Source organism: Felis catus, chromosome A1 (genome assembly GCF_018350175.1).
Source record: "Felis catus isolate Fca126 chromosome A1, F.catus_Fca126_mat1.0, whole genome shotgun sequence".
NCBI lineage: Eukaryota > Metazoa > Chordata > Mammalia > Carnivora > Felidae > Felis > Felis catus.
In genome coordinates this window covers 206118328-206136945 of record NC_058368.1, presented here as the reverse complement: position 1 = coordinate 206136945, position 18618 = coordinate 206118328, and the positions used below count along the sequence as shown (strand labels likewise).

General features: G+C 37.1%; 1 protein-coding gene across 6 annotated transcripts in view; it reads right to left on the bottom strand.

The window, feature by feature from the left end:
* Positions 1-18618, bottom strand: part of MROH2B (maestro heat like repeat family member 2B) — a 71690-nt gene that overhangs the window by 22101 nt on the left and 30971 nt on the right. For all 6 annotated transcript variants that reach the window (XM_019811451.3, XM_045037704.1, XM_019811443.3 and 3 more), the window contains 5 exons: positions 8727-8834; positions 8044-8196; positions 5275-5301; positions 4380-4499; positions 4084-4163 (listed from right to left, as the gene is read on the bottom strand). In XM_019811451.3, the coding sequence (XP_019667010.2) occupies positions 4084-4163; positions 4380-4499; positions 5275-5301; positions 8044-8196; positions 8727-8834 (488 nt within the window). The remainder of the gene's footprint in view (positions 1-4083; positions 4164-4379; positions 4500-5274; positions 5302-8043; positions 8197-8726; positions 8835-18618) is intronic.

The following is an 18618-nucleotide window of genomic DNA, read 5'->3' as shown; positions in this document are numbered from 1 at the left end:
AGGCGTCCCTATTTATAGTTTTAAAAACTGACAATTAACTATAGCAAGAGGAGGTTGATTAGATAATATGAGATATATCTATACAGTAAGTCATTAAACAGCCATTAAAAATGCTGTTTGTTACCTCAACATAATAAAGGCTATATATGAAAAGGCTACAGCTAATATCATGTTAATGGTGAAAGACTGTAAACTTTTCCTCTGACATTTAGAGGAAAATCTAAGATCAGGGACAAGATAAGGATGCTTGCTTTTGCCACTTTTATTTAACATAATACTGAAAGTGCCAGCCAGAGCTATTAGGCAATAAAAAGAAATAAAAGCCATGTAGATTGGAAAGAAGAAGCAAAATTATCTCTGTCTGCAGAAGATATGATCTTATATATAGAAAACCCTAGGGTGCCTGGGTGGCACCCTAGTTGGTTAAGCGTCCAACTTCGGCTCAGGTCATGATCTCGCAGTTTGTGAGTTTGAGTCCTGCATTGGGCTCTGTGCTGACAGCTCAGAGCCTGGAGCCTGCTTTGGCTTCTCTGTCTCCCTCTCTCTCTCTGACCTTCTCCTGCTTGTGCTCTATCTCTCTCTGTCTCTCAAAACTAAATAAACAGTAAAAAAAAAAATTAGAAAACCCCAACATTCACAAAAAATTATTAGAATAAAACAAATTCAACAATGGCGTAGAATACAAAATCAACACATACCAATCAGTTGTGTTACTACATTAACAATGAATAATCAAAAAGGAAATTAACAATTCCATTTACAATAGCATCAAAAAGAATAAATATTTAGCCAAGGGAGCAAAAGACTTGTACACTGAAAACCACAAAAGGTTGCTAAAGGAAATTAAAAAAAACACAAATAAATGGAAAAACATCCCATGTTCATTGATTTGGGCGCTTACTTTTGTTAAGATATCCATACTACCCAAAGCAGATTATAGATTTACTGTAATCTCCATCAAAATCCCAGTTTTTGTAGAAATGGAAAATCCATCCTAAAATTCATATGAAATCTCAAGGGACCCCAAATAGCCAAATAATCTTGAAAAAGGACAAAGTTGGAGTTCTCACACTTCCTGGTTTCAAAGATTATTACAAAAACCACAGTAATCAAAACAGTGTGGTTCTGGCATAAAGAGACAGACATATATAGACGAATGGAATAGAGAGCCCTGGAATAAACTCTGGGATACATGGTCACAAGGGTCCAAGACCATTCAGTGAGGGAAAGGAAAGTCTTTTCAATAGTGTTGGGAAAACTGGATATCCACATACAACAAATGAAGTTGGGACCCTTACCTTATTCCATATACAAAAATCAAGGCAAAATGGATCAAACACCTAAATGTATGAGCTAAAACTCTTCAACTCCTGGAAGAAAACTTTGAGAGAAAGCTTAATGATATTGGATTTGGCAATGATTTCTTGGATATGACACTAAAAGCACAGATAACAAAAGGGAAAATAGACAAATGGAAAATAGACAATAGACAAATAAAAATTAAAGCTTCTGTGCATCAAAGGACACAATGAATACAGTAAAAAGACAATCTATGGAATGGGAGAAAGTATTTACAAATCACATATCTGGTAAGGAGCTTATAACCACAATATACAAAGAACTCTGACAACTCAACAACAAAAAACAAAGACTCAATTACAAAAATGGACAAAAGAAGTAAACATTTTTCCAAAGAAGGTGTAAAGATAGGTAATGAGCATATGAAAAGATGTTGAAAGTTGCTAAATCATTAGAGAAATGCAACTCAAAACCACACTGAGATTCTAAGGATGGCTGCTATTAAAAATAAACCAGAAAATGACAAGGATTGGCAAAAATATGGAAAAATTAGAACCCTTATGCACTGTTGATGGGAGTGCGAAATGGTGCCATTGCTCCAGAAAACAGGATGGTGCTTCCTTAAAAAATTAAAAATAGAATTCTCGTATGATCCAGCAATCCTACTTTTACGTGTATACGCAAAAGAATTAAAAGCAAGGACTGGAAAGGATATTTAGGCACCCATGTTTGTTAGTGGAATTATTCACAAGAATCAAACCATGAACACAACCCAAGCATCCATTGGGTGAATGGATTAACAAAATATGGTGTATATATTAAATGGAATATTATTCAGCCTTAAGAAGGAATGAAATTTTGACACAGGTTATCATATGGATGGACATTATTCTAGTGAAATAAGAAAGGCACAAAAAGACAAATACTGCATGATCCCATTATATGAGGTACCTAAAATACATATTCATAGAGACAGAAGGTAGAATGGTGTTTGCCAGCTCTGGTGGGAGGAGGGAACAGGGAGTTGTTTAATGTGTATAGAGCTTCAGTTTTGCAAGATGAAAAGAATTCTTGAGGTTGATTGCACAACAATATGATTATACTTAACACTGCTGCACTATGCACTTAAAAAATAGTTAAGATGATACATTTTTTGGGTATTTTACAACAATTAAAATATTTTTTAAACAAATTTTTAATGCTTATTTATTTTTGAGAGAGACACACACACACACACAATGTGGTGAGGAGCAGAGAGAGAGGGAGACAGAAGATCTGAAGTGGTCTCTGCACTGACAGCCCAGAGTCCGATGCAGGGCTCGAACTCACAAACTGTGAGATCATGACCCGAGCTGAAATCGGTTGCTCAACTGACTGAGCCACCCAGGCACCCCTCACAATTAAAATATTTTTTAAAAACAATGAAAAAAGAACAATGTTTGTAAAGAATGGTAATAACATGGGAATATGTAAGGTGAAATAAGGAAAGACAGGATGCACGATCGTATGTAGAGCACGATCTCAACTCTACTTGAAATGAAGAATAGGCTATGAATTGAGGGACACATACCAAAATGTTGAAAATAGGGGGCTATTATTATTATTATTATTATTTTTAAAGGTTTATTTATTTTAGAGAGAGAGAGCACAAGCTGAGGAGGGGCAGAGAGAGAGGGGGACAGAGGATCCAGGATCTGAAGTGGGCCCTGTGCTGACAGCAGAGAGCTCGATGCGGGGCTCAAACTCACAAACTTGTGAGATCATGACCTGAGCTGAAGTCAGCTGCTCAACTGACTGAGCCACCTGGGAGCCCAAAGTTTTTATTATTTTTAAAAACTTTCTATAGTTTCTAAGTTTTAACAATGAATTTGTATTTCTTTACTGCAGGGGGAAAATATTATTTTAAAATTTTGATTAAGGGGCGCCTGGGTGGCTCAGTCGGTTAAGCAGCCGAATTGGGCTCAGGTCATAATCTCGCGGTCCGTGAGTTCGAGCCCCGCGTTGGACTCTGTGCTGACAGCTCAGAGCCTGGAGCCTGTTTCAGATTCTGTGTCTCCCTCTCTCTGACCCTCCCCTGTTCATGCTCTGTCTCTCCCTGTCTCAAAAATAAATAAATGTTAAAAAAAGAATTTAAAAATAAAATAAAACAAAATTCTGATTAAAATTATTTTCTTCTTTAGGTTTATTTCTACTAACCAACTAAAATATGATTAGGGCTTTCGTAAGTTTTTTTTTAATGTTTATTTTTGTGTGAGAGAGAGACAGAGCATGAATAGGGGAGGGGCAGAGAGAGAGAGGGAGACACAGAATCCATAGCAGGCTCCAGGCTCTGAGCTGTCAGCACTGAGCCCCACGTGGGACTCAAACTCATGAACCTTGAGATCATGACCTGAGCTGAAGTCAGACACTTAACCGACTGAGACACCCAGGTGCCCCAGGGCTTCATAAGTTTTTAATTGGAATATTAAAATTTGCCTACAGACCAAAGTCTAGGAAAAGAAATTTCCTTTTGCACCAAAACTTCAATCCTTATGTATCAATAAGTCTCACTCCTCTAAGTTGCTCTTTCTCCCTCTTGGTTATCAAATGGTCGGGCACTTAGTTCTGTAAGTCTGAAAAGAGGGAGAAGCCCAATTTGAAATAGCCCATCGATGAGCTGTGTTCACTTTGGGAAGGGTGCACTGGTGTATCCATTGACTGAGAAGTCAGTTGATCTGAAGGAGGATATTGGGAAGGAAATATTTTTCTCAATGAGAGCAAGAAAAATTCTCTAAAATCCTCTACCTGAGGTATCTAATGGCGATTAAAGCTTTCCACCGAACAGGGCTAGCTAAGGAATCCAGGGGCTCGTCTCTGATGAAGTCCTGTAACACAAACAAGGAGGTGAAATATTTTAGAAAGGGGAGTTTCCACATGCAGCTGCAATCCCATTGGACCACTGGGTGCCCTTGGTCCAAAATATGGCAGAGATCTGTTTGTTCCCTGGGACTGGCAAGTTTTACCCACTTAAAAAAAGACAGCTCTGTGCTCTTGGTAACAGACTTTTCATGGCCTTGCCCATGTCCTCTCTGCCCACTCACCAGCATGTAACCCAGTAGCACCTCCTTGTAGGAGAACTTGAACCCTTGATCCGCAGCATCTTGGACAGCAATGCCAATCTCAGTGATACTTCTTGTGAAACTCATTTGCAGATCCATGTCCTAAAACGAAAGGATTCACAGTGCAAGCCAAAGTCTTGGGTACCACACCTGGTTCTATAAACCCAGTTCTTGACCTAGGGTTGAACTATGTGCCCAGACAGAAGTGAGAATCTGTTTCTTTTTCTTTCTCTACCTCAGTTTAGGATCAAAGTTGCAGGGAAATTAAAAAAACAAAGGTCAATTTCTACTCCTTCCACCCCCTACCCCCCACCCCCCATAGATTGAGGTTCTATAAGGCAGTGGCTTTTAAACTTTTTGGACCATAAACCACACAGTAGGAAACAGTTTACAATTCCATTCTGTACTTACATTCTATCTATCTATCTATCATCTATCTATCTAAATATAATATATATAATAACTGAAATAAAAGTTTTATGATACTTATTGCTATGTACAATGTTCTCTTCTATTTCTTTTATTTCATTAAAAAATTTGCTGGTGCGGTCTATTAAATCTATCACATTGAAATCATAGTCTACTGGTGGGTCACAGCCCATAGTTCTAAAAATACTGTTCTAGTTTGCAGTCTAACTTTCAAACTACCTGCAACCAAATATAGCTCTATGTTCTGTCCTAGATTAAGCTCAGGGATCCTGGCTTCAGAATTGGATTAATTAGTTATATATTGGGATCCTTTCCTCTCCTCTGGAATCAAATCAAGAGGACTTATATGCTTCCTGCATTTCCAGGGAACATACTTGGTATTCAAATGTATTTGTATCAAATACATCATATACATATATCAAATACATATATCAAATATATTGCATACCTTATTCATCACAGACATGCCCAGAACCTGAAAACCAAAGGCAAAAGCAGATATAGAGCCGCAGTTAGAGAGTTCCCTTACACCCGCAAGAAGACCCACCCACCAACCTGAAAACAAGAGTGAAGCAGGACACGGAGTCTTGCCAAGGAGTGGGTGCTGTTCACTCCCTCCCCTATTTCCAAAGTGAGGTCCTGTACATTGGCAGACATTTTCCCCAGGTGAGTCTGATCTACAGAACGCAGCATAAAGATATCAGGCGTTTGGGTTTCAAGCCTCACAATTTAAAGAGACTCTACCAGATTTTGGTAAGAAAAAGGATAGAGGCTGTTGGCAGAAAGACCAGCGAAAAGCTATAGAATGAAAGTAATAAGGGAGCCGACTTTGGAAGGAGATATAGTCAGTTCTGCTATGATGCTTGCATTGAAAATGCAATTTTGTTCCAGTGAAATTGATATGTGAGTAAATACTTCTGGTGTATTCTGAATTTTGTGTTTGCTTATGCACAGTTTGGTCCACGGCAGCAAAAAGGTGAACTAGCTGAATTGAACTGCATAGGAATACTCACACAACACCTCAAACACGCCAGCTGCCTCAGTTTACCATGGTAAGAGCTGCTTCCCATACAAATCTGGCATTCTAGCTGTCTGTCTGATTTCAAACGACCCTTCTTTATACCACCATTTCATAATAACTCACAACTTTCACAATTGAATTCATGTGTTTTTCAAGGAAAAGTGACATAATTTTTTATAGTACTTAGATATTTCTTAAATGTTTTTTTTTCTTAAATGGTTTTAAAAATTAGGTTCCTATTTTTTTCTGTGTCATTGATGGGGTTTTTGAATGTTGTGCCTCTTACCCCATTTCCCCCACAATCCGGTGGTTTTTTTGTACTATGTTGTGCATATGCTGTGTTACAGCAGAACTGACTGTACCTTGAAAATGTACAGTCATCATTATCTAAAACATCTTTATCTCTTTTCCTCTTTTATTTTTATCCTAATTTCCCTCAATGACCGACTAAAAATTAATGTAACAGAAAACATCTTAATGTTTAATGTTTATTTATTTTTGAGAGAGAAACAGAGTATAAGTGGGGAGAGAGAAGAGAGAGAGACACAGAACCTGAAGCAGGCTTCAGGCTCTGAGCTGTCAGCACAGAAGCCTATGCGGGGCTTGAACTCATGAACCGTGAGATCATGACCTGAGCCGAAGTCGGATGCCCAACCAACTGAGCCACCCAGGTGCCCCAGAAAACATCTTTTTTTAAATCATATTTTTGGTTTTCATCATTGCTTTTCAAAATTTGAGTGCATCAGAATCACCTTTTCAGGAGCACGGCAAAAATACAGATTCATAGATCCATCCCTAAAGGCTGTGATTCATTAGAGATCTCTATTTTTAACAAGCTCTCCAGGTAATTGTCATGCAGCTGAAGGGTGAGGATCACTGCCCTAATCCCTTTCACTGGCGTATACTTATATCTGTGATATCATGAGTTCCCTGTGATTCCATTTTTATCACATACACACATGAATAAATATCAAGAGTACAGATTTATCAAGCAGGTGGTGTGTGGAGGGCACAGAAGAGGAGGTAAGACAGCATAAGGTACCATCCCTAACATCAAGGTGCTGACAGTCTGATGTGGGAGCAGATGTGCACGTAATCGGCAGAAGCTTCTGAAACTTGGCTATGGATAAGAATCATTTATAAACCTTTTAAAATTACAGCTGTCAGACTCCACCCCAGATCTACAGAATCAATCTCCCTGAAAAATGGTTCTGGGAAGCCGTATTTCAAACTTGATCCCAAGGTGATTTTTAGGTGGCTGACCTGGTACTAGTTAGCAAAATGGCTAAATTGACAATATATATAAAGTACTTTATTAAAGATATAAAAAGTACTATGGGGGACAGAAGTGATCAGATGAATTCCAACTCAGATGTGTGGTTCTGAGGCAGGAATATTCCTGGCATGTTTGAAGAGCATCAGCGACAGCCGGGGGGATTGGTATGAATGTGTGTGTTGGGGTGCGTGTGAAATAGTACCTAATGATGTAGACTGCGTAGATTGGTTAATGATATATTTTTATTCGCTTAAAGGTACATGTATTGTGGGGCGCCTGGGTGGCTGAGTCGGTTGAGTGTCTGACTTTGGCTCAGGTCATGATCTCACGGTTCAGTTCTATGAGATTGAGCCCCACATCGGGCTCTGCACTGACAGCACAGAGCCTGCCTCAGGTCCTCTGTCTCCCTCTCTCTCTGCCTCTTCCTTGCTCATGTTCTGTCCCCCTCTCTCTCAAGAATAAATAAACATTAAAAAAATTTAAAAAGATACATGTATTTCGCTTACTATTTGTGAGGCACTGTTTTAGGTGGTTTATCTATACCACGTAAAAGGTTGAACAACTACCATTAGTAACACTTCAGAGACTATTGCAGGGAAGTAATGAATCTGTAATGCCCTAATGAGGTACTGGAGTAATTATTTTAGGTTTGATTCGAGGGAGACTGCTATGGGTACTTACCTAGGAAGGTATCATGGGACATGAACTGCCCAAGGTTTTGGAAAGAAACAAATTACCTGACCCTGTTTTGTTATGAAAAAAATTTTTTTTTTGTCTTACATTCTCATCTTCCAAATATACCAGGTCCTGTCTTGCCTTTGGCCTGTATCTTTTGAGCATGAATATTCCCAAGAGGTGAGCCCCTCCAAGGTTTGGGAACCCCAGCCTAGAAATCCAGGCAGCCCTGTGCTAGCCATTACCTGAGAGCACTGGCCATAAAGAAATAGGACTTGGGATACGATGTCTTGATCAAGCCTGGTGAGGAGTTGACCCTTAGGAGCATGGAGGGCCACAGCTCCGTAGATTACCATGACATCAGTCTTGGTGAGGCTCTTTTTCCCAGAAAAAATACCCTGAAAGAGAGACATAAAAACTATGATTGAAGGTGTCGCCTTCCTTCCATGTTGTTTCCTAATTCTATGGACCACTACAGGGATTAAGAAATGAGACTGCGATGATGAAAATTAGCCTAAAACTGATATGCTTGCTTGGTCAAATTTAAACACCCAAAACTATGTTATGGATCTATCAGGCTTTAAAAGAGGTCCCTATGGGAAAGCATGTGTTAATTTTTACTTATTACATCTCTTTCCTTCAGGGGAAGCAGAGTGTACACAATGGAAACTGACCAGGAGGCCTGAACAGTTGGTAGAGGGACAAACCTAGGCACACACAGAATTCCTTAGGACCTTTCGAGTCAGCAATAGTAATAGAAAATGGAGTAGATCTGTCAGATAGCTGGTCATGCTACAGGGCCTGGGCTCAGGCAATTCTCACCTGGACTACAGACCTGGGGACAGGAAGAGGCTGTTCACTGATGGGATCAGTGTCGTTTGCCCTTGCAGTGACCAAAAGCTTTGGGACGGAAAGTTGTTCTTTTTACCTTACATCGATTCATGAAAAACTTTTCCCGATCTTGGAATGTCTTAAGAACTTTTAAAACAGTATCCAAGTGATTCTCAGCGCAGTATCCTAAAATAGATGTTATTCCCTAAAGTCAGAAAAGATAGGAGTTTTGAGTTTAACCATTCACTTATTCAACAAATATTTATGGAACGCCTATTATGTGTCAGGCACTCTTCTAGGTGCGGGAGACAACAGTGAACAGAACACACTGAACTCCCTTTCCTTGTAGTGCACACAACCAGGGGGAAATGACAGGGGAATAACTTTAAATAAGCACACAAATTTGCTAAATATGCAAATATATAGTATTTCAATGGTGAGAAGTGCTATGGACAGAAGGAAAACAAGAAAAGAGAATAGCACTGTAGGTTGGGACATTTTCAATTTAAATAGGTGGAAGTCTTCATTAACAGGGTAACATTGAGTAGTGTTCTAAAATGAATGAGGGAGCAAGCCATTGGACTGGGTGGGAAGGACAGTTCCAAACAGGATGGGGGAAATGGTGTTAGAAATAATTCCAAGAGCAATAAATGATCACATCTGACAAGGAGAAGATAAATAATAAAAAAGCAGTCTCAAAAGTTCAGTAAGTCTAGTGGTTTCTGACCATTTAATATGGAAGAGAGAATCCTAAACATCTTAAAATTTCTGAGGACAATGTATAACAAAATACACTACAAAATTTTTTTTATACTAGGTGGTCTTTATTAGCCTGGAAATTTTTAAAATTTATTTTTAATTTTTTTTAACACACTCTCCTTCCTCCACATTCACATATACTCTGCAGCTTAGGCCAGGGTAGGGAATAGGTAAAAGTGCTTTGAAAAAGCTCTCTAGGTTATGCTTATGTTTTCTCTAGGTTGAAAATCAATAGCATCTAAGGTTATTTTCAGCTTGTAAATTCAATGATTTTGATATTTATGATTTAAGTTAAAAAATCAAGGCCAAAATATACTAAAAATACTTTTTATTAAGAATAATTGAAATTCATTTTTCAATACTTTCACAAACCTGGTTAAATAATGAAGCATTGATCCTGGGATGCAAGTGTGGTTCAATATTCACAAATCAGTGAATGTGATATACCACATCAATGAAAGGGTGAAAACTTTTTCAATAGATGCAGAAAAAGAATTTGACAAAGTACATCCATTCATGATAAAAACCCTCAATAAAGTAGGTTTAGAGGGAACATACCTAAACATACCTAAACATGAAAAACCCAGAGCTAACATCATACTCAATGGTAAAAAACTTAAGAGCTTTTCCCTTAAGACCAGAAACAAGACAAGGATGTCTACCCTCACCACTTTTATTCAACATAGTACTGAGAGTCCTAGCCACAGCAATCAGGCAAGTGAAAGAAATAAAAGGCATCTGAATTGATAAGGAAGAAATAAAATTTTCACTATTTGCAGACGACATGATGGTATGCATAGAAAATCCGAAAGACTACCAAAAAACTACTAGAAATGGTAAATGCATTCAGTAAGGTCACAGGACACAAAAACAGTATAGAGAAATCTGTTGCATTTCTACACACTAATAATGAAGTAGCAGAAAGAGAAATTAAGAAAACAATTTCATTTACAATTGCATCAAAAATAATAAAACACCTAGGAATAAACTTAACTAAGGACATGTAAGACATGCACTCTGAAAACTATAACACTGATGAAAGAAATTGAAGACAGCACAAATGGGAAGCTATTCCATCCTCATAGATTGGAAGAACAAATATTGTTAAAATGTCCACATTACCCAAAGTAATCTACAGACTTAATGAAATCCCTATCAAAATACCAACAGCATGTTTCACAGAACTAGAACAAATAACCTTAACATTTGTATTGGAACTACAGGAGTGCCTGGGTGGCTCAGTCAGTTAAGCCTGCAACTCTTGATTTCAACTCTGGTCTTGATCTCATGGTTTGTGAGATCAAGCCCCACATCAGGCTCTGTGCTGACAGCACGGAGCCTGTTTGGGATTCTCTCTCTCTGACCCCCCCCCCCCCCACTCATCATGTTCTCTGCTTCTCTGTCAAAATAAATAAATAAACATTAACAAATTAAAAGAACCTATGCTTAATTCACACTTGTCCCGTGTCTATAAAAGATACTAAACTTAAAAAAAAATGGAATGGAGCTACAAAAGACCCTGAATAGCGAAAGCAGTTCTGAAAAAGAAGTATAAAACTAGGGCCCTTGGGTGGCTCAGTCAGTTGAGCATCTGACTCTTGGTTTCAGTTTAGTTCATGATCTCATGGTTTGTGGGATTGAGCCCCACGTTGGGACTGCTTGAGATTCTCTCTCTTCTCTCTCTGCCCCTCCCCTCACTTGCTCATGCTCTCTGTCAAATGAATACACAACATTAAAAAAAAATAAAAAAGTTATAATACTGGAGGTATCACAATTTCAAGATATAAAACAAAGCTGTAGTATCAAAATATAGACACATAGATCAACAGAACAGAGAGCCCAGAAATGAACCCATGATTATATGGTCAATTAATCTTTGATAAAGGAGGCAAGAATGATGCTGTGAAAACTGGACAGCTACCTACAAAAGAATGAAACTGGACCACCTTCTTACACCATATACAAAAATAAGTCAAAATGGATTAAGGACTTAAATGTGAGACCTGGAACCATAAAAATCTCAGAGTAGAGCATAGACAGTAACTTCTCTGATTTTGGTCATAGCAACATTATTCTTGGTTTATTTCCTGAGGCAAGGGAAACAAAAGCACAAATAAGCTATTAGGACTACATCAAAATAATTATATATATATATATTGGGCTTTTATATATATATATGGCTTTTCCCCCCAAGTTTTTATTTAAATTCCAGTTGGTTAACATACAGTGTAATATTAGTTTCAGGTGTATAATTTGGTGCTTCAACACTTCCATACAACACCTGGTGCTCACTACTATAAGTGTCCTCTTAATCCCCATCACCTATTTAACCCATCCCCACCCCCCACCTCCTCTCTGGTAACCATCAGTTTGTTCTTTATAGTTAAGTCTATTTCTTGGTTTGCTTCTCTTCCCCCCACCCCCCATGTTTTTCGTTGTTGTTGTTGTTTCTTAAATTCCACATATGAGTGAAACCCAATAGTATTTGTCTTCTCTGACTTATTTTGCTTAAGATTATACTCTCTAGCTCCATCCACCTTCCTGCAAATGGCAAGATTTCACTTTTTTTTTAAGACTGAATAGTGTTCCATTATGTATATATACCAAATCTTCTTTATCCATTCATCAGATAGACATTTGGGTTATTTCCATAATTTGGCTTATTGTTAATAATGCTGCTATAAGCATCAGGGTGCATGGATCACTTCTAATTATTATTTTTGTATTTTTTGGGTAAACACCCAATGCAATTACTGGATCATAGAGTAGTTCTGTTTTTAACGTTTTGAGGAAGCTCCACACTGTTTTCCACAGTGGCTGCACCAGTTTGCATTCCCACCAATAGTGCAGAAGGGTTCCCCTTTCTCCACATCCTCGCCAACACCTGTGGTTTCCTGTATTGTTAATTTTAGACTTTCTTACAGGTATGAGGTGATATCTCATTGTAGTTTTGATTTGCATTTCCTTGATGATTGCTGAGTGATGTTGAACATCTTTTCATGTGTTTGTTGGCCATCTGGATGTCTCCTTTGGAGAAATGTCTTTTCATGTCTTCTGCCCATTTTTGAACTGAATTATTTGTTTTTTGGGGGTATTGAGTTTTATAAGTTTATAAGTTCTTTATGTATTTTGGATACGAACCCTTTATCAGATATGTCATTAGTGAATATCTTCTCCCATTCTGTGGGTTGTATTTTACTTTTGTTGATTGTTTCCTTTGCTAAGCAGAAGCTTTTTGTTTTGATGTAGTCCCAATAGCTTCATTTTTGCTTTTATTTCCCTTGCCTCAGGAGACCCATGTAGTAAGAAGTTGTTACAGCTGATGTCAAAGAGGTTACTGCCTGTGTTCTCTTCTAGGATTTTAATGGTTTCCTGTCTCATATTTAGGTCTTTAACCCATTTTTTTAATTTTATTTTTTTAAATTTATATCCAGATTAGCATATAGTACAACAATGACTTCAGGAGTAGATTCCTTAATGCCCCTTACCCATTTAGCCCATCCCCCCTCCCACAACCCCTCCAGTAACCCTCAGTTTGTTCTCCATATTTAAGAGTCTCTTATGTTTTGTCCTGTTTTTATATTATTTTTGTTTCCCTTCCATTATGTTCATCTGTTTTGTCTCTTAAAGTCCTCAGATGAGTGAAGTCATATGACTTTTGTCTTTCTCTGATTGACCAATTTCACTTAGCATAATACCCTCCATTTCCATCCTCCATTTCCATTTCCATTTTCCTTGCAAATGGCAAGATTTCATTCTTTTTGATTGCTGAGTAATACTCCATTGTAGATATATACCACATCTTCTTTATCCATTCATCCATCAATGGACATTTGGGCTCTTCCCACACTTTGGCTATTGTTGACAGTGCTGCTATAAACATAGGGGTGCATATGTCCCTTCTAAACAGTACACCTGTATCTCTTGGATAAATACCTAGTAGTGCAATTGCTGGGTTGTAGGGTAGTTCTATTTTTAATTTTTTGAGGAACCTTCAGACTGTTTTCCAGAGTGGCTGTACCAGCTTGCCTTCCCACCAATAAAGCAAAAGATCTTCTTTCTCTGCATCCTCACCAACATCTGTTGTTGCCTGAGTTGTTAATGTTAGCCATTCTGACTGGTATAAGGTGGTATCTCATTGTGGTTTTGATTTGTATTTCCCTGATGATGAATGATGTTGAGCATCTTTTCATGTGTCTGTTGGCCATCTGGATATCTTCCTTGGAGAAGTGTCTATTCATGTCTTTTGCCCATTTCTTCACTGGATTATTTGTTTTTTGGTGTTGAGTTTGATAAGTTCTTTATAGATTTTGGATACTAACCCTTTATCTGATACGTCATTTGCAAATATCTTCTCCCATTCTGTCAGTTGCCTTTTAGTTTTGCTGATGGTTTCCTTTGTTGTGCAGAAGCTTTTTATTTTGATGAGGTCCCAGTAGTTCATTTTTGCTTTTGTTTCCCTTGACTCTGGAGACGTGTTGAGTAAGAAGTTGCTGCAGCCAAGATCAAAGAGGCTTTTGCCTTCATTCTCCTTGAGGATTTTGATGGCTTCCTGTCTTACATTGAGGTCTTTCATCCATTTTGAGTTTATTTTTGTGTATGGTGTAAGAAAGTGGTCCAGGTTAATTCTGCATGTCGCTGTCCAGTTTTTCCAGCACCACTTGTTGAAGAGACTATCTTTATTCCACTGGATATGCATTCCTGCTTTGTCAAAGATGAGTTGGCCATATGTTTGTGGGTCCATTTCTGGGTTCTCTATTCTGTTCCACTGATCTGAGTGTCTGTTCTTGTGTCAGTATCATACTGTCTTGATGATTACAGCTTTGTAGTATAGCTTGAAGTCTGGGATTGTGATGCCTCCTGCTTTGGTTTTCTTTTTCAAGATCGCTTTGACTATTCAGGGTCTTTTCTGCTTCCATACAAATTTTAGGGTTATTTGTTCTAGCTCTGTGAAGAATGCTGGTGTTATTTTGATAGGGATTGCATTGATTATGTAGATTGCTTTGGGTAGTGTCGACATTTTAACAATATTTGTTCTTCCTATCCAGGAGCATGGAATGTTTTTCAATTTTTTTGTGTCTTCTTCCATTTCTTTCATAAGTTTTCTATAGTTTTCAGTGTATAAATTTTTCACCTCTTTGGTTAGATTTATTCCTAGGTATTTTATGGTTTTTGGTGCAATTGTAAATGGGATCAATTCCTTGATTTCTCTTTCTGTTGCTTCATTGTTGGTGAATAGGAATACAGCCGATTTCTGTGCATTGATTTTATATCCTGCAACTTTGCTGAATTCATGAATCAATTCTAGCAGTTTTTTGGTAGAATCTTTTGGGTTTTCCATATAGTGTATCATGTCACCTGCAAAGAGTGAAAGTTTGACCTCCTCCTGGCCGATTCGGTTGCCTTTTATTTCTTTGTGTTGTCTGATTGCAGAGGCTAAGACTTCCAATACTAAGTTTAATAACAGTGGTGAGAGTGGACATCCCTGTCTTTTTCCTGACCTTAGGGGAAAGCTCTCAGTTTTTCCCCATTGAGGATGATATTAGTGTTGGGTCGTTCATATATGGATTTTATGATCTTGAGGTATGATCCTTATATCCCTACTTTCTTGAGGGTTTTTATCAAGAAAGGATGCTGTATTTTGTCAAATGCTTTCTCTGCATCTATTGAGAGGATTGTATGGTTCTTGTCCTTTCTTTTATTGATGTGATGAATCACGTTAATTGTTTTGCAGATATTGAACCAGCCCTGCATCCCAGGTATAAATCCCACTTGGTCGTGGTGAATAATTTTTTTAATGTATGGATGGATCCATTTGGCTAATATCTTGTTGAGGATTTTTGCATCCATATTCATCAGGGAAATTGGTTTATAGTTCTCCTTTTTAGTGGAGTCTCTGTCTGGTTTTGGAATCAAGGTAATGCTGGCCTCATGGAAAGAGTTTGGAAGTTTTCCTTCCATTTCTATTTTTTGGGCCAGGTTCAAGAGAATAGATGTTAATTCTTCTTTAAATGTTTGGTAGAATTTCCCTGCTAAGCCATTTAGCCCTGGACTAATTTTTTTGCAGATTTTTGATTACTAATTTGATTTCCTTACTGGTTATGGGTCTGTTCAAATTTTCTATTTCTTCCTGTTTCAGTTTTGGTAGTGTATACGTATCTAGGAATTTGTCCATTTCTTCCAGATTGCCCATTTTATTGGCATATAATTGCTCATAATATTCTCTTGTTATTGTTCTTATTTCTGTTGTGTTGGTTGTGATTTCTCCTCTTTCATTCTTGATTTTACTTCGGGTCCTTTCCTCTTTCTTTTTGATCAAACTGGCTAGTGGTTTATCAATTTTGTTAATTCTTTCAAAGAACCAGCTTCTGGTTTCATTGATCTGTTCTACTGGTTTTTTTTTTGGTTTCAATAGCATTAATTTCTGCTCTAATCTTTATTATTTCCTATCTTCTGCTGGTTTGGGGTTTTATTTGATATTCTTTTTCCAGCTCCTTAAGGCGTAAGTTTAGGTTGTGTATCTGAGATCTTTCTTCCTTCTTCAGGAAGGCCTGGATTGCTATATACTTTCCTCTTATGACTGCCTTTGCTGCATCTCAGAGGTTTTGGGTTGTGGTGCTATCATTTTCATTGACTTCCATATACTTTTAATTTCTTCTTTAACTGCTTGGTTAGCCCATTCTTTCTTTAGTAGGATGTTCTTTAGCCTCCAAGTATTTGTTATCTTTCCAAATTTTTTCTTGTGATTGATTTCGAGTTTCATAGTGCTGTGGTCTGAAAATATGCACGGTATGATCTCTATCTTTTTGTACTTGTTGAGGGCTGATTTGTGTCCCAGTATGTGATCGATTCTGGAGAACATTCCATGTGCACTGGAGAAGAATACATATTCCATTGCTTAGGATGAAATCTTCTGAATATATCTGTTAAGGCCATCTGGTCCAATGTGTCATTCAAAGCCATTGTTTCCTTGTTGATTTTTTGATTAGACGGTCTGTTGTGAGTAGGGTGTTGAAGTCTCCTACTATTATCGTATTACTATCGATGAGTTTCTGTATGTTTGTGATTAATTGATTTTTATATTTGGGTTTTCCCACATTTGGTGCATAAATGTTTACAATTGTTAGGTCTATAGACCCCTTGATTATGATATAATACCCTTCTGCATCTCTTGATATATTCTTCATTTTAAAGTCTAGATTGTCTGATATAAGTATGGCTACTCTGGCTTTCTCTTGTTGACCATTTGCATGATAGATGGTTCTCCATCCCCTTATTTTCAATCTGTAGGTGTCTTTAGGTCTAAAGTGGGTCTCTTGTAAACAGCATATAGATGGGTCTTGTTTTCTTATCCATTCTGTTACCCTATGTCTTTTGATTGGAGCATTGAGTCCATTGACGTTTAGTGTGAGTACTGAAAGATATGAATTTATTACCATTATGATGCTTGTAGACGTGGAGTTTCTGTTGGTGTTCTCTGGTCCTTTCTAATATTGTGTTTTTTCCTCTTTTCTCCCCTCAGAGAGTCCCCCTTAAAATTTCTTGCAGGGCTGGTTTAGTGGTCACAAACTCCTTTAATTTTTGTTTGTCTGGGAAACTTTTTATCTCTCCTTCTATTTTGAATGGCAGCCTTGCTGGATAAAGAATTCTTGGCTGAATATTTTTCTGATTCAGCACACTGAATATATCCTGCCACTCCTTTCTGGCCTGCCAAGTTTCTGTGGATAGGTCTGCTGCAAACCTGATCTGTCTTCCCTTGTAGGTTAGGGACTTTTTTTCCCTTGCTGCTTTCATGTTTCTCTGCTTGCCTGAGTATTTTGTGAATTTGACTATGATATGCCTTGTTGATGGTTGGTTTTTGTTGAATCTAATGGGAGTCCTCTGTGCTTCCTGGATTTTGATGTCTGTCTCTTTCCCCAGGTTAGGAAAGATTTCCCCTGTGATTTGCTCACATAACCCTTCTAGCCCTATTTCTCTCTCTTCCTCCTCTGGGACCCCTATGATTCTGATGTTGTTCCTTTTTAATGAGTCACTGATTTCTCTAATACTTAAATCGTGCTCTTTTGCCTTAATCTCCCTCTTTTTTTTCTGCTTTATTATTCTCTATAAGTTTGTCCTCTATATCGCTGATTCTCTGTTCCGCCTCTTCCATCCTTGCCACCACTGCATCCATCTGTGATTGCAGCTCAGTTGTGGCATTTTTAATTTCATTCTCGCTAATTTTTACTTCTTTTATCTCTGCAGAAAGAGATTCTAATCTTTTTTTGACTCCAGCTAGTATTCTTATTATCGTGATTCTAAATTCTGGTTCAGACATCTTGCTTGTGTCTGTGTGTTGGTTAAATCCCTGGCTGTCGTTACTTCCTGCTCTGTCTTTTGGGGTGAATTCTTTCGTTTTGTCATTTTGAAGGGAGAAAATGAATTAATGAAGTAGAAAATTGAAATTAAAAAATTAAAATTAAAAAAATATTAAAATTAAAAATTAAAAACACACCCACACAAAAATCGAATAGATGATGCTAGATCCTAGGTGTGTTTTGGTCTGGGTGTAGAAAGTGGTTTGACAGACTAGAGAAACAAACAAAAAAAAAGGGGAGGAGAGAAAAAAATAAGGAAATCATTTGAGAATTTGAAAAAATGAATACACTAAAGTAGACTAAAATACACAAAAGTAGTGAATATGGTAGAAAAAAATCATAGAAAAATATTTTTAATAAAAATTAAAAAGAAATATGAATTTTTTCATTTTCTGTATCTAAGAAAAAAGAAAAGAAACAAAAAAGAGAAAAAAGAAAAAAGAAAAAAGAAAAGACAAAGAAATCGTTTGAAAATTTGAAAAAGTGAATACACTGTAGTAGACTGAAATAAAATGATGGGAGTAAGATATAATTTGAAAAAATTTACATAAAAGCAAAAAATATAGTAATAAAAATTAAATAAAAATATTTTAAAAATAAAATGAAAGTAAAAACGAAGTTTTTCTCTTTCTGCATTAAAGAAAAAGAAATGAAAAAGAGATAAAAGAAAAAGAAAGAAAAAAAGGAAAATTTTTGAAAATTTGAAAAGGTGAGTACACTGAAGTAGACTAAAATAAAATGATGGAAGTAAAATAGAATTTGAAAAAAATTACACAAAAGTAAAAAATATAGTAATAAAAATTAAAGACAGATATTTTTAATAATAATTGAAAATAAAGATGAGGTTTTTACTCTTTCTGTATTCAAGAAAAA